Below are 14,701 nucleotides of genomic sequence, written 5' to 3' on the forward strand. Positions count from 1 at the left end.
GGCAATTCATGAATTTGGGAGGGGGAGGATAAAATATTCAGTCTGCAGCAAAGACTCAATCACAAATCAAAAAATAAAACAGGATTTTACTGTAAACCACACATTTATTTAAAAGCCAAAAACAATATCAGGAAGCATGAAACACAAATTTGAGAGAATAGCTTGTTTTTATTAATCAATCTGATCAATTTTACACAATGAAATCCCATTAAGAAATATAGAAATTATATGAACTGTGGTATAAAAATGTAAGACACATGGTATTATTTTTAAAGAACAAGATATTATAACTGTAAGAGACATAATACCATAAAGACTTTAAGCAGGAATTTAAAATATCATGCTGGAAATAATTTTTTCTTAGTGTTATGAGCAGGTCTTGGAATGAAGGCATGTAGGCAAGTAAAAGTGGAAAGTTTACATAGATAAGCTTTCTGAACACTGTCTGATTTTCTACATAAAATGTCAGACATCATTACAGGAAATAATATGCATGTCTGTTTAAGACTGCAATTGCACTTTCAAATATAAGGTAATTATTATTTTAGAAAGCAGCAGCTTTTACACTTTTTTAAAAAAGCTGGTAGTAGTACATAAAAATAAACATTACAAGAAACCAAGTAAAACAACTTTTACCTTGAAAAGATGACTATCGTTAAAAATGGGGCACATTTTTTTCACGTCCATAAGAACTGTGAGCGAAGGCCCTCATCTGAGGATAACCACATCTAAGGACACTCGGGCTGGCTTTATTTAATAAGGAGCAGCAGAAGAATACACTCCAGTCTACCTACTGGCTGCGTTGAAAGAACACAGTCCTTGTCCAGATAGGAAGCTGAAGTGCAATAATTGCAAGTTGACTCATCAGTGTATTCACTAACACACTCTGCTTCTAACTAGTGAACACAAACACATACAATTTATACTTTAACTATGTTGATTCTACATAATCTGTACTCACAAGCTGTAGATCCCAGAGAAGTAGCATGCTTGCTGTGTTTTAGAACTTTCTTTGACAGATATAGATTTATCTATCATTGAAATAAAAAGCAGCAAAGCAATGTTAAGCAGTATCAGAATGTGTAGGTTTTGCTTTTACAAAGTGCTGTACAGAATGTCACATTTCAAAATTTAAAAACAAAATGCCAACTCTTTCAATTAGAACAGCACGGTGATTACCATGGACTTCTTGAAAGAAAAAATAATTATATCCTCTGTGTCATATCAAATGAGATACAAAAGTTCAACAGACAATCTTAGAGATTCAGCTTAATGTATTTTATCCATAAGGTGTTTGTGACCAAGAGAGGTTAAATGCATTAAATGCAAGCTTCTCATGGGGCTCTGATGTCTCTAAGTTGCTCAGTGATCTAGATTGGCTGTGGCCCTGGTCACCTCTTTTCCTGATCGTCTGACCCTGTCTCCACATATAGGCAGCCCCTGATTGTCCATGCTGGTGAATGAGGGAACAGACATGGAAAATATAAACCTTATCACATAAAAAACATGTTTTATTTTACAATAAAATCAAAATTTCCATCAAAACTTTCATAAACTTTGCAAAAAGAGGTTTTGATACATGTGCCCAAGTAAAAATTTCCTTGTGCAGTAAAACAATATGTCTGTCTGCTTTCTTTTTGTTTTTAAAGATGAAGAGTATCGTTCTTTTCACCTGGAATCAAATTTGTCTTCAGTAACTGGACATGTTGATGGAGAGGACAGTGTTAGAGATGGAAACCATATTACTCTATCTCCTCAAGGATTGCTCGCAAAACCCCACCATTTCGCTACCAATTAATGTGAGAGCTCTGGGATGCATTTTCCCTTATCTCACGATAAAGTGTTTTCAAGCTCATTGTATATACATTTACCTGGTTAACGAGTCATAGTGCTCTCAGGGTGAACTCCTAGTCTACTACATAGACAAGGAGACAGATACTCAATTGAAACACGTGGTTAGACAGTGTTCTTGCTCTTATACTCTCAGCCCACCTGTGAAAGTAACACCCATTACAAGCAATCTGTAAAAACAGATAAATGTATTTGCAAATAATTGAGGATTGACCATAAGCCCAAGCAACTTCTCTAAATTTGTTTTTATTAATTATAATTGCTGATTTACTGTCTCGATCTATCTTGATGAACGTTGTGGTGAGATCTTTCAAAGTACATGAAGTCCTGAAATTGGAAAAAGAATTATATGTAGATAGATAAATATAGAATTATATGTAGGTAGATAAATAAATATACAACTATATGTAGATAGATAGATAAATATAGAATTATATGTAGGTAGGCAGACAAATACTTAGATTCAAGGCATAAAATATTATCCTTTATAATGTAGCAGGTAATCCTCCCATTCCAGTTAAGAACAAAGAAATCTTTTTGAAGAGAATCTAGTATGAACAGTAGCAATTATAAACTTGAAGCTGTTGGCGGCCAATAAGCTTTCCACTTGGGGTACCAATTAACTAAAGCTTCATTGTTAAAAGGAAGAAAAACTTGAAAATCAATATTAAACATGTTAAATATACCAATTGCAATATGGTAATTAGGTTTTTAGGTAAATGCTATGGATTCTATTTCTATGCTTAACTTATGAATACTAACCATTAATTAGTCAGAAATACAGCAAGGGAATTGTACCTAATAAATCTAAGGATGGTACACCACCAAGGAGTACACTGATAGAGGGGCAGTAGGTGGAGGAAAAGACTATCAGCTTTAGAGTTATCTTAGTTCTTAAGAAATCATAGGACAGGCTTCTTTAAATAGTGAGAATGATAAATACAGGCAATGATGACCATTACACCTATTGGATGCCTAATATCTTCCAAGCACTCTACTGGCCCCTTTACTCATATGATAGCTAATATTCAAAACCCTGAAAAATATAACTATTTTTATCTCCATTTTAGAGATGAAGAGACTGAGGCTTGCAAGTGTTAAACACTTTGCATAACATGTAACCAGTAAGTGGCAGAGAGAGAAGTTGGCCTAGTTTCAAAGCTTATTTCCTTTCCACTGTACTACACCGCTCCTCATCAGAAAGAATAATTCTTTCAAGATAACTCAAAAGCAAAAGGCTTACAATGAGGAAGCAAGCTCCAAAAATCACGGCTTTCATCTTCACATCCAGGTCTAATGGGAAGTGAATCTCAAAGTGGTCAGCATCGCCCATTGCAGATAACAAACCATTCCACTTCCTAACAATACTGCCGATGTTGGATACACCATCAAGGGATATGACCTAGAGAGATAAGAACGTGACTTTATGATGATTGAAAGATATTATAATACAGGTTTCAGTCTTCTTTTTATAAGCCATTTACACTGAGATAGCATCAACATAGTGCAAGAAATGAATACAGTAATAATATAACTTCAAATAGGAAATTACGTCCAAGAAGGCTTAATGCCTTGCAACGGGTTAATGACTGAACTGTGATATATCTTATAATCTCAGGCCAGTGTTCTCGCTTCATCCTCAAATGAGTTATTAGGGGAGTCTGTCAGAGGAGGTATGATTTTCATTGATTTTGAAATTCTTTTCAACATACCAAAGGATGGGAATTAGGGATGGGGAGGGTGTCTCCTCCAGTTGAGGGAAACACAGGATCAAAAGCAAGGAGGCATGGTTCTGTGCACTTGTCAAACTTCCTATAATCACTCCAGCTTGTGTGGGCCTCATCCACTCTGTGACACCAGGATCTGAAGGGCTTCAGCTTCTGAAAGGGGGACCCTGGCACTTGCCACAAGGAAAATACTCAAATACTAACTCTTGGTGATTAGAATATCCACAGATCTACCCCTGAAATTTGGCTTATCGACAGTTTCTATTTCTCTACAATGGTCTTCTGTCAAGCAATGCTTGATGACATGGGGAGGTAAAATGAGAACTAAGGAAATTTATTGCGTGTCACAGGAACTACCTGAATGAGCAATTTTAAATGATGAGTCTTGCTGAATTGCAAGGCATTCAGAAAGAACTCTTTAAGAAGATTCCTAGGAATCTCCTTTGTCAGAATTGTAGGGGAATAAGCAATCATTCTGTAGCCACTGAGATAAAGGCAAAACAAAAGGATTTTTCTATTTCCTGAGAAAATGTCATAGCCTATTCTGCATTTTATCCATGTTGTCAGTGTTGTCCTATTTCTTGAGGATGCGGATAGACTTGTATCCTGCAAACAAGCAATTTGCATAACCTCAGGGGTGCTCTCTATGTTCTGTGATACGTTATGCACTTTCATTACTTAGGACTTATATTCCGATCCTGGAAATCTTTGTAAAAATGGTTAATTAAATGCAGCCAAGAATAAAATGAATGGATTAGGTCAAGCTATTTCCTCTCAGGTTTAATGTTTTAAGTGATTTCTTCTTACCTTTATCAAACACTGAAATCATGAAAAAGAAGCTCACATTTTGGAAAACATTAAGCAATCCACTAACAATTATTTGAAAATCATTTGATGTCAACTGGTTAATTAACTCTTTCCTCATACTACTTTATTCATTCACATGGAAAATTCATCTAAAACCAGATCATTCTGAGGGCTGTCAGTACATGTAGAAAAAATAGTAGAAACATTATTTTTACATTTGTTTACCTCAAAAACAGAATCTGAACCACAGCCATAGGTTGAACACGGCCCCCGTACTCCCAGCACATTCTCTTTCTTCTCATTTTGGATGCTGTAAACTGCCCTGCACAGGTTCCAGTGTTCCGCAACAAAGCCAATGGTGACGCCAGGAGGACACTGCACCTCCAGCTGCAAGTGAAGCAGTGACAGAGGCGAGGATGCGATTACGTACATATACACATACACACAACATAGATGTGTTCTTATTTCAAGGACTGGGGAAATTGTCCTTGGGAGAGAGGCTTCCATTTCACCTGGGCTGGTTCTTACATTGTATTTCAGTGAACAGCCTTGAGAGATGAGGTCATGCTTCCCTTTGGGATAAAGTTACTGTTAGTTATAAAATAACCAGTTCTCCAAGCTCAGTTGTCCTCAGCTATATATGTAGCATCTGCCTGGGCTCCTGAGTCAACCCCTTACAACTTAAAGACAAGCGGACCTACACAACATGCTGATGCTCATGCTGCTTACTGTGCAGTAATAAAGTTCTTTGTCTCTGATCTAGGGCTCTCATGTCTTCTGGAATAACCCATGAAAAAGCAACATGCTAACTTCTTAGATTTAAATCTTCAGACATGACAATTGTCATAGAAAATAAAAGAGAAACGAAGCATTTTAAAAATTGTATATTGTAAAAACAGCAGAAAGTGTGTATGGGAATATAAAGCTATTTTCAAAGAGTTTTAAAATATTGTCCACTACCTTCTTTTAGCTAATTATCTTTACAACATTCTCTTGTGAAGAACTTAGATCTTCATATTTAGTAACAAAAGAGTCATAAAATTAAATTATTTGGTAAAAGCCCAAAGTAAAAGTTCTACTGATGATTTCTCTGGCGTCATATATACTCTCCTAAGAATCTCGAGTCCCCTGGGTCTCACCATGGGGCAGGACTATACAGCTTCATGAACTGTCAGATCAAGATATTACTGTTCATATATATACATTCGCACATATATACAAACATATAAATTTGATAGTTTCCTAGGATTGAGATCTCATACAAGTTTAGGCCTAAAAGATAAAAAATCAAAACTGTATACAAATAAATTGCTTAAAAAAAAATCATACCATGATACATTACTCAGCCATAAAAGGAAACGAACTGTTGATATATGTAACAACTTGTATGAATCTCAAGGTAATTACACTGAGTGAAGAAAGCTAATCCTAAAAGGTTGCATATTCTATGATTCCGTTTATATAGCATTCTTGAAATGACAAAATTATAGAGATGGAGAACAGATTAGTAGTTTCCAGGGGTTAGGGATGAAGAGGAGGGCGAGGGAGCTGTGGTTATAAAAAGGTTTTTTTGTGGTAATTGGACTGTTTGGTATTTGTATTGTGGTGGTGGATGCAGGAATCTACACAGCTGACAAAACTGCGTAGAACTAAATACACACACACACACACATGAATACAAGCAAAACTGGAGAAATCAGAAAAAAATCTAGATAAGTTGTGGGACAAAAATTCTATGCATTGGACTAAGGTTGTAATTTTAATTTTATCTACTCTATGCTGGCTTCCTATAATCTTGGAAGGCTGCACTTAGAGGCTTTGATTTACTAAGTTCGACTCATAAATATGACGAAAAATGCCTACCATGCAATTGACAAGAGATGTTCACATATGGGGGTATACGGGGTAACTATTCTTGCTTAAACTGATTTGGTTTGAACTAAAGAAGCCTGACTTATGGCCTATCAAACATACACTGTACATCTGTTTTAACCATTAAAGTAAAGAATGCATTAAACATCTCAAAGGAAAAGAATGCACCCTTAAGATAAGGACGCATGCTTCCTTTCTTGACGCCAGTATCAGTAACGCCAGTATCAGCACTCCTGATGATAAGTTTCCTTTCCCAGACATCAGGGTCATGTTAACCTGGTAATTTGCAGCTGAATATCTCTTTGAAACTTGATGAATATGTATCCTGGGCGTGTTTGATGTACGCTTTTTGTTCTAAAAAGATATAAAACTGTACTGAAAACCACGCTTCTCCAGAGCACTTTCTTCCCTTGTAAAGGCTGCTCTCCCAGGTTATAATCCTCAGCTTGACTTACCTTCTCTCTCCTATCTATAGAATGATTATTGGTTACTTGGGTTGACAGCATCAAGGATAAGAGGTAGAGGTTCAACTTAAATATAAGGCTAATATTACAAAGACAAGAATGAAAAGAAGAAAGATATCTGACAACACTAGCTAATATTCATTGAGCACTACACTGTTTGCCAGACACTGTGCTAAGCAGTTGACAATTATTTAGCATTTAGTCCTCAAAACAATCATCCTATGAGATGGGTACTATTAATATCTTCAGTTTACAGGTGAATAAATCAAGGCACAGAGAGGGCTGTAAAAAAACTGCCATTGTAAACACTAGTACCCAGCATATCATTTAAATATCCCAGTAATCCTAAAGGGTATTGTTCTGCCCAGTTTGTGTATAAGAACACTGAAGCTCAAAGAGGTTAAGTAAGCTGGCCAAATTTAAGTACGTGGCATAAGTGAAATTCAAATTCTCTTGGACCTCTCTCTAAAATTGCTTTTCTTTTCCCTGCAGCAAACAACTTTCCTAGAGCTGCACAGGTCATAGAACAGTAACCCGACTGGAAGCCAGCGCACGCGCACTCTGGTCCCAGTGCTCGGTAAAGTGTAACACCATCCTCAGGCACTTTGCCACCTTTTGTACCACCCTTTCTTTCCCTGTAGCAAGGGATGGGTTATGATGCATAGTGTAAAGTTATCTCAAGTCTCTTCCGATTCTAAAAGCACATGTTTGTGCTTAGTATCACCTTATCTGGGGATACATAGTTATATTTAGATAAATCTGTTCTAGGTGATAGGTAAATTTCTAATTCAGGAGACAAAACTGGCAGAATTGTGTTCTATCAGTTTGACCCACCAACTAGCAAGAGACATGAACCCACAAGAAAAAGTCCTGTGTGATTTTCTGTAGGGGAGACAATTTGGCTTCCTCCCTCCCCACTATCTTCTCTCATTCTGACTGGCAGAGCCAGTGAAAGTCCCCTCCTGTGTAGTTTTTGAAGGAGCACAGCCATGCCGTGAAGAGGTGGAACAGAAAGAAACAATGGATTAGACTTCTGCTCTCTGACCTCTTGCCTGGCGGAGGGACAGCAGAAGCAACAGCAGGTGCATCTGAAAGGTCTCTGCATTGTCATGATTTCTCGGCCCCCACAGTCAGTGACCCGGAGGACGAAGGGCCTTAGCGTCCGGTAAGAATTCCTGGTAAAGTCATCTGTGTCTTCAGTTACGATGTACACCATCTGGTCCAGGTCATTTTTAATATCATATCTATTATTAGTTTCAAAACCTGTCACCTCTAAAAAATAAAATGAGAAAGCCATCTTAAATTAGAAGCAGTTAAAATGGGCCTCAAGAAGTCCTTTTGTAGTGTTTTTCAGGGGCTTAAAACGAAATAGTTTTTTAAAAATTTCAGGTGAAATATACGCAGTTGATTAGAACATCAAGATAGTAACTCATATGCCCTGTAAGTACTTAAGTTATTTTGAAAATTTAAAACATTTCTTTTAAGAAGCTCAGTATAAAATAATTTTAAAACCTATTCCACACAAAAGCAAAGATTCAAAAAGTATTCTTGGAGTACCTAAATTCAGAAAACTTTAAATATAAAACTATTTAAATAAAATTATACATTGGACCATAAATGAATCAGCTCATGAACTATGCTGAGATGATGAGGGTCATTGCTAACTGCAAATAAGAAAATGAGCCAAGGAAAGTCAAAGGCTCTATGTGGTGGTCATGAATGCGTAGGTCTGCGACATGAGGTCAGGAATCTAGTGAGGACGAACTGAGAACAGGTATTGTGTTTACTGTGATTTCTTCTTACTTCCAAAGCAAGGGCACTGGACAAGAATTCAGCAGACTTGGATTCTATTTCTAGCTCTGTCACTGCTAAGCTGACTATGGTGCCCCTGGCTAGCTCATTTAGGCTTTGGCTGTCTCTTTTTCTCGTGCATGAAAAGTGAACAGGAAGCAGAGGGGGTGGGTAAGGGGTATGGGGGTGACCAGATAAAGTGTAAGTCCTTTTCAAGTCTAAGAGTTTACATCTGAAATATAAATGGATAAAATTGCACAAAACAATTACTTTCTTGAAGAAAGGGTAATAGAGAAAAGTCTTCTCTCTTCCCACTACTAAAAAGTGATCAATACAAATAAGCAACTAGATACTGGATAATGCAAATTTCCACCTGATTCACATACTGCTGGACACTACAAAATTGTACATACTTTCCAGAGGCTCAAAATGCTGAAGAACGTGTATGTTGTCCAACTGTTGGGATAGAACAAAGCAATTAGGAGAGAGAGATATCAGAATTAAATCAAGTCAGCATTAGAAAAGAAACTGATGAGACATTAAAATGCATCAGTTGATACTAAAATATATTTTTGAAATTGAATGCAATCAAAAAAAAATTTTATCCAGTGAAATTAGCCCATTTGCACCTCATCAGATGGTTATTAGCAGAGCTGTCTGGACAGGAAAACCACTTTTCTCGAGTGCTACTTTAAAAGATAAACAGTTGCCTGGTATATCAGAAAATCATCTTCCCGCTACAGTAACAGCATCTAGAAGAACCTGTGTTGGCATAGCTCGTTCCTAGCTCAGTCCCTACTCACTGATCTCTCTGACATGTCACCCAGACTGGAGTTGCTCAGGAAGTTCAGTATGTTTTAACACAGACAAGCCATAGTGAAAGCAGTTTTCTCAGTGGACTCACAGAGAGCGAATTCGCCAGGGTGGACCTCACACAGGAGTGTCCAGTTTTATATTACGGTCGTGCATCACTTAACGACAGGGATACATTCTGAGAAATGACTCAGGCAATTTCATTGTGGGAACATCATAGAGTGTACCTACACAAACCTAGATGGTACAGCCTCCTACACACCCAAGCTATATGGTACTAATCTTATGGGACTACTGTTGTATACGTGCTCTGTCATTGATGGAAACATCATTACGTGGCGCATGACTGTGTCTTACAGGTACCTCTGGAGAAGGTTAACACACTGAATTCTATTCACTTGAGCTACTAATGCCAGGGTCTTCCCTAGGTGCATCCTTAATAAAAGGAGGGTCCATGAAGGCAGGAAGCATGTGAAGGGTTAGGGCAGAGGGGAGGAAACATTCTGGGATGGGATCTCCTGAAAAGGGAGGTTGGGAATACCATTAGATAAACTTCTACCTTAACTTTACTTAAGAATCACTCTACAGACAGTCTAAGGGGCCTATTATCTGTTAAACTTGAGAACATTCTTGCAGAAAAAAAGAAAACTCTTTGAAGTCGGACTAATCATATCTATATAATTTTAGATAATATAATTAGATCTTTCCTAACCCCTGAGCCCAGAATACTCCCTGAAATGCCGTATTTCACCAAACATTCATTAAATACGTTGGTTAATGAAAAATACATGAATATGGTAACAAATAAAATGAGAAATAACTGGACATGGATGTTTTGTGGTATGACTTATTACAGGAGGTTATAGAGATGATACAATCTTTCCTCCATTAAAAGCTTTTTCTTGTATAAAAACACAATCAGGTGAGGTGCTCTAGAAATGTCTTATAAAATACCAAAAATGGCCACTAAGGTGGTTTATAGTCTCTGTAAAAAATCCAGGATGGGGGCTGGACCTGTGGCGCAGTGGTTAAGTGCACACGTTCCACTTGTGTGGCCCAGGGTTCGCCGGGTGGGATACCCATGCAGACCTACGTCCGCACCGCTTGTCAAGCCATGCTGTGGCAGGCATCCCACATAAAATAGAGGAAGATGGGGCATGGATGTTAGCTCAGGGCTAATTTTCCTTAAAAAAATAAATAAATAAATGAAAATCCAGGATGTTAAAATCTAGAAGTAAAAAGTAAAAATATTCATTTCTTGCTAAAAGCGTGCACTACTGAGCAAAATATTCTAAAGAAATGATGCCCGTTAGTGCAGATGAAGTTTACCCAGTAAGACACTACAGCTGTTAGGAGAAGTTCTCTAACAATTTGCTGGAGTCACGGACCAAGCCAACACTCCAGAAAGAACAGAATCCTGCTACTTTGGATGCTACGGAGTTTTGATAGTCCTGATAAAGATTCACGTAATCTGCACCTGAGATTGCAAAAACACTAAGATAAAGAACATGATAAAGAGAATGATTGGCTCTGGGTCTTCCAATCACATATAAGGTATTTCAACAAATAACATCCACACAGCGATCACCCATTGGGTGGGCCCTGGGTGCCCAAACTAGCATGCACATTACAAACTTCATTTTGTTAAAAATTCTCCTAACAATGTAATAAGGTACGTATTGCTAGTACTAGTTTGCTGATGATGAAATTCAAGCACCAAGAGGTCAGGAAGGTTACTCAAGGTTGTACAGTGAAGAGGAAGTGGAGCTAGAATTAGAAACCAGGTTTGTCTGGCTCCAAATCTGTTTTGTTTCTTTTTTCATTTAATGTTTTAATTCAAAACCTTCCTGAAAGAGAAAATAGAATTCATAAAATATGTTCATTTAACTTCCGTCAGAATAATAGGTGAAATTTAAAAAAACATTTTTAAAATATTTAAATGCATATTACAGCTTCACATTTTTAAAAGAGAAATGACTCCAGATCTTGGATTTCTAAGGACGATTTCCATATTTATCATCAAGTATAAAAAACAGACCTTCTAAACTTAACGATAAACATTTTATAAGCTTCTGAAATAATGCAGGGGTTTCCTCTAGGACTGTGTACCTGAATGACTGGCTTTGTATTTTGTGAATATTTTGCCAAAACAATAACTTAATAAAATTTTTGGCTCATGTACAATCTCAGTTTTCCTTATGCAACTGTATTGGCTTTAAATATCCGCACTATAACATTGTACCAATGGCTCTCAATGCATAGGATTAACAGGGTCTCTATCAAAGTATACAGCTGAGAAGAGAAATATGTCAACCCCAAGGAAGATCTGGCTGACCATGTGGGGAGACACGTATTGAACTGGCAAGTCCCCTGCTTAGAATGTATTCCAACACTTCCTTCTTCTAAAAGCAAAACAATGACTCAATTGCTTCTAAGGGCTTTCTAATACTAGCTTTATCTTATTTTCATTAAGCATTTTTTTCTTTTTAGTTTCTGACATGTGTTTTTAAACAATACCATTTGGTACATCAATTTGACATATTGGCCCAGTTTCTGATCTGAATGTCCTGGTGGCTCCAGAATGTCTAAAAAGACAGAAAATAAGAAGTCACTGTATTGTGGGAAGGAGTTCTCTGGAACTTGGTCTGAAGCAACATCCTTGGTGGGTTCGCTACTTTTACTTACACTGTATGGTTGGGGAGTGGCAGGAATGGCTAATGAAAATTATGGCTGGTGAGAAAAAGCAATGGGCTGAAGCCCTCCATAGTTCACTCACTGTCTACTGTTCTGTTCTTTTTTTATGCTGTTTTTCTTGACGTTAACTCTACTTCTAAGCAAATGACACCTCAATTAGCATCTTTGATAGTTTTTCTTTGGTTCCTGTGTTTTAAACTGGTTCCTGTTTTTTAAACTGCCTTCAACAGGACATCTTGATTGTCTTAAAATTCAGCATACATCCTTTAGAAAACCATACTCATCCCACCAAAAACATTCCTCTCCTCTTTGCTCCTCCTTCACATTTCTGATATTCGTAGTACCATTCCTAAAGTCTCACAAACTGGACATCTGTCATCACTGACCCATCACTCTCTATCTATCTAGCCTTTTGTCTCTTCTTGTCAGATCAGTCACACTTCACAAGAAAATAATTTGGATTTATGTGGAGTACCTGGGCTAAGCATTCCAGACCAGGAGGACAGTTTGGCATAAGAGTTGGTCCTGGCATCCATGTTATTGGAGCCGACTGATTTGGCATAGGATGTTTGCCAGGCTGGTACTGGATAGGATCAATACCACTAGTTGGCTGGTACAAGGGGAAGGTACTGGGCTGCTGTGGACTGTAGAATCTCATAGGCAAGCCTCCTGGGCAGCTGGCAGGTGGAGGAACAGCTGTGTTCAAAAACAAATAAAAGTGTTATACACTATCAACACTATAATATATTGGAAGTTAGCATGATTTTTTAAATGAAGATAATATAGATCACACAACATTCACTTAAAAAATAACAAGAAGTTCCATTTTATTCTTTTTTTAATTTATTTTTGTTTTGAGGAAGATTAGCCCTGAGCTAACTACTGCCAATGCTCCTCTTTTTTTTGCTGAGGAAGACTGGCTCTGAGCTAACATCCGTACCCATCTTCCTCCACTTTATACGTGGGATGCCCACCACAGCATGGCATGCCAAGCGGTGCCATGTCTGCACCCGGGAGCTGAACCAGCAAACCCCAGACCGCCGAGAAGAGAAACGTGTGCGCTTAATCACTGCACCACTGGGCCAGCCCCCCAGAAGTTCCATTTTCTGAATGTATACCACATACCAACAGGGTACTGAGGAGATTTACATATTATCTTATTTAATCCTCTTAAACCTTATGAGATAATTATTCCCATTTCAGAGGTGTGGAAATAAGGTTTGAGACATCAAGTAACATGTTAGCCTCTCTGTGTATTAGGTTTCTCCTTTGGAGATTATAATATACCTACTTCAATAGGTTGTAGTAAGATTAGCACAAGCCCTAGCGTATAATCAGCACTGTAAATTTTTATTATGTTTATTGTTATCATTGTTTAAGGTCACAAAGACAGTAAGTCTACTTAACTTCAATAGGGTGCTGTTAATGACTGCTATCTAACTCCAGAACAGTTTCATTTTCCCAGAAAGAAAGTCCACACCCATTAGCAGTCATTCTCCATCTTCTGCCCCAGCCCCCGGAAACCACTGTCTCTACAGATTTGCCTAATCTGGACATTTCGTATAAATGAAATCATGTAACATGCAGCCTTCGTGTCTGGTTTCTTTCACTTAACATCATACCTTCAATGTGCATCCATTTTGTAGCACATATTCGGAGTACTTCATTCCTTTTTACGGCCAAGTAATATTCCATTGTATGGATATATCAAATTTTATGTATCTATTAATCAGTTGATGGATACTTGGGTTGTTTCAACATTTTGGCTGTTATAAATAACACTGCTGTGAACGTTGGTGTACAGGTTTTGGTGTAGACATATGTTTTCAATTCTCTTGAGTATATACTGAGGACTGAAATCTGCTTTAACTTTTTGAGGAATTGCTAAATGATTTGCCAAAGTGGCTTCACTGTTTTACACTCCCACTGCTGAACTCATTTATTAGTGCTAATTGTGTGTGTGTGCGTGTGCGTGTGCGTGTGCATGTGTGTTCTTTAGGATTTTCTATATGTAAGATCATGTGATCTACAAATAGAGAGAGTTTTGCTTCTTCCTTTCCAATCTGGATGACTTTCATTACTTTCCGCTGCCTAACTGCCCTGGCTAGAACCTCTAGTACAATGTTGACTAGAAGTGGCGTGAGGGAATATCCTCTCTTTTCTTGATTTTACGGGAAGAGCTTTCAGCTTTTACTATTAACTATGATGTTAAGCTGTGGGTTTTTCATAGATGCCCTTCATTAGGGTGAGGAAATTCCCCCCTATTGTTAGCTTGTTGAGAGTTTTTATCATGAAGTATGTTTCATTTTATTGAATGCTTTTTCTATATCTATTGATTTTGATCATGTGGGTTTTGCCCTATATTGCATTAATATGGTACATATATTGATTGATTTTCATATGATAAATCAACATTTCATTCTTGGGATAAACTCCACTTGGGCATGTTATATAATCCTTATTATATGTTGCTGGATTTGGTTACCATGTTGCTAGTATTTTGTTGTGTACTTTTGCATCTCTCTCTCTATATATATATTTTGTGTGTGTGTGAGGAAGATTGGCTCTGAGCTAACATCTGTTGCCAATCTTCCTCTTTTTGCTTGAGGAAGATTGTCCCTGAGCTAATATCTGTGCCAATCTTCCTCTATTTTGTATGTGGGATGCCACCACAGCACGGCT

The 14,701-nt window shown here is 37.5% G+C and overlaps 1 protein-coding gene across 1 annotated transcript in view; it reads right to left on the reverse strand.

The window, feature by feature from the left end:
- Nucleotides 1-2,022: 2,022 nt before the first annotated feature.
- PLSCR4 (phospholipid scramblase 4) overlaps nucleotides 2,023-14,701 on the reverse strand; it is a 42,215-nt gene continuing 29,536 nt past the window's right edge. The window contains exons 5-10 of the mRNA XM_023621067.2: nucleotides 12,495-12,715; nucleotides 8,926-8,968; nucleotides 7,767-7,993; nucleotides 4,611-4,772; nucleotides 3,095-3,253; nucleotides 2,023-2,178 (exon numbers count right to left, since the gene is read on the reverse strand). Of these exons, the coding sequence (XP_023476835.1) occupies nucleotides 2,119-2,178; nucleotides 3,095-3,253; nucleotides 4,611-4,772; nucleotides 7,767-7,993; nucleotides 8,926-8,968; nucleotides 12,495-12,715 (872 nt within the window). The 3' untranslated portion in view covers nucleotides 2,023-2,118. The remainder of the gene's footprint in view (nucleotides 2,179-3,094; nucleotides 3,254-4,610; nucleotides 4,773-7,766; nucleotides 7,994-8,925; nucleotides 8,969-12,494; nucleotides 12,716-14,701) is intronic.

Source organism: Equus caballus, chromosome 16 (assembly GCF_041296265.1).
Source record: "Equus caballus isolate H_3958 breed thoroughbred chromosome 16, TB-T2T, whole genome shotgun sequence".
Taxonomy (NCBI): Eukaryota; Metazoa; Chordata; class Mammalia; order Perissodactyla; family Equidae; genus Equus; species Equus caballus.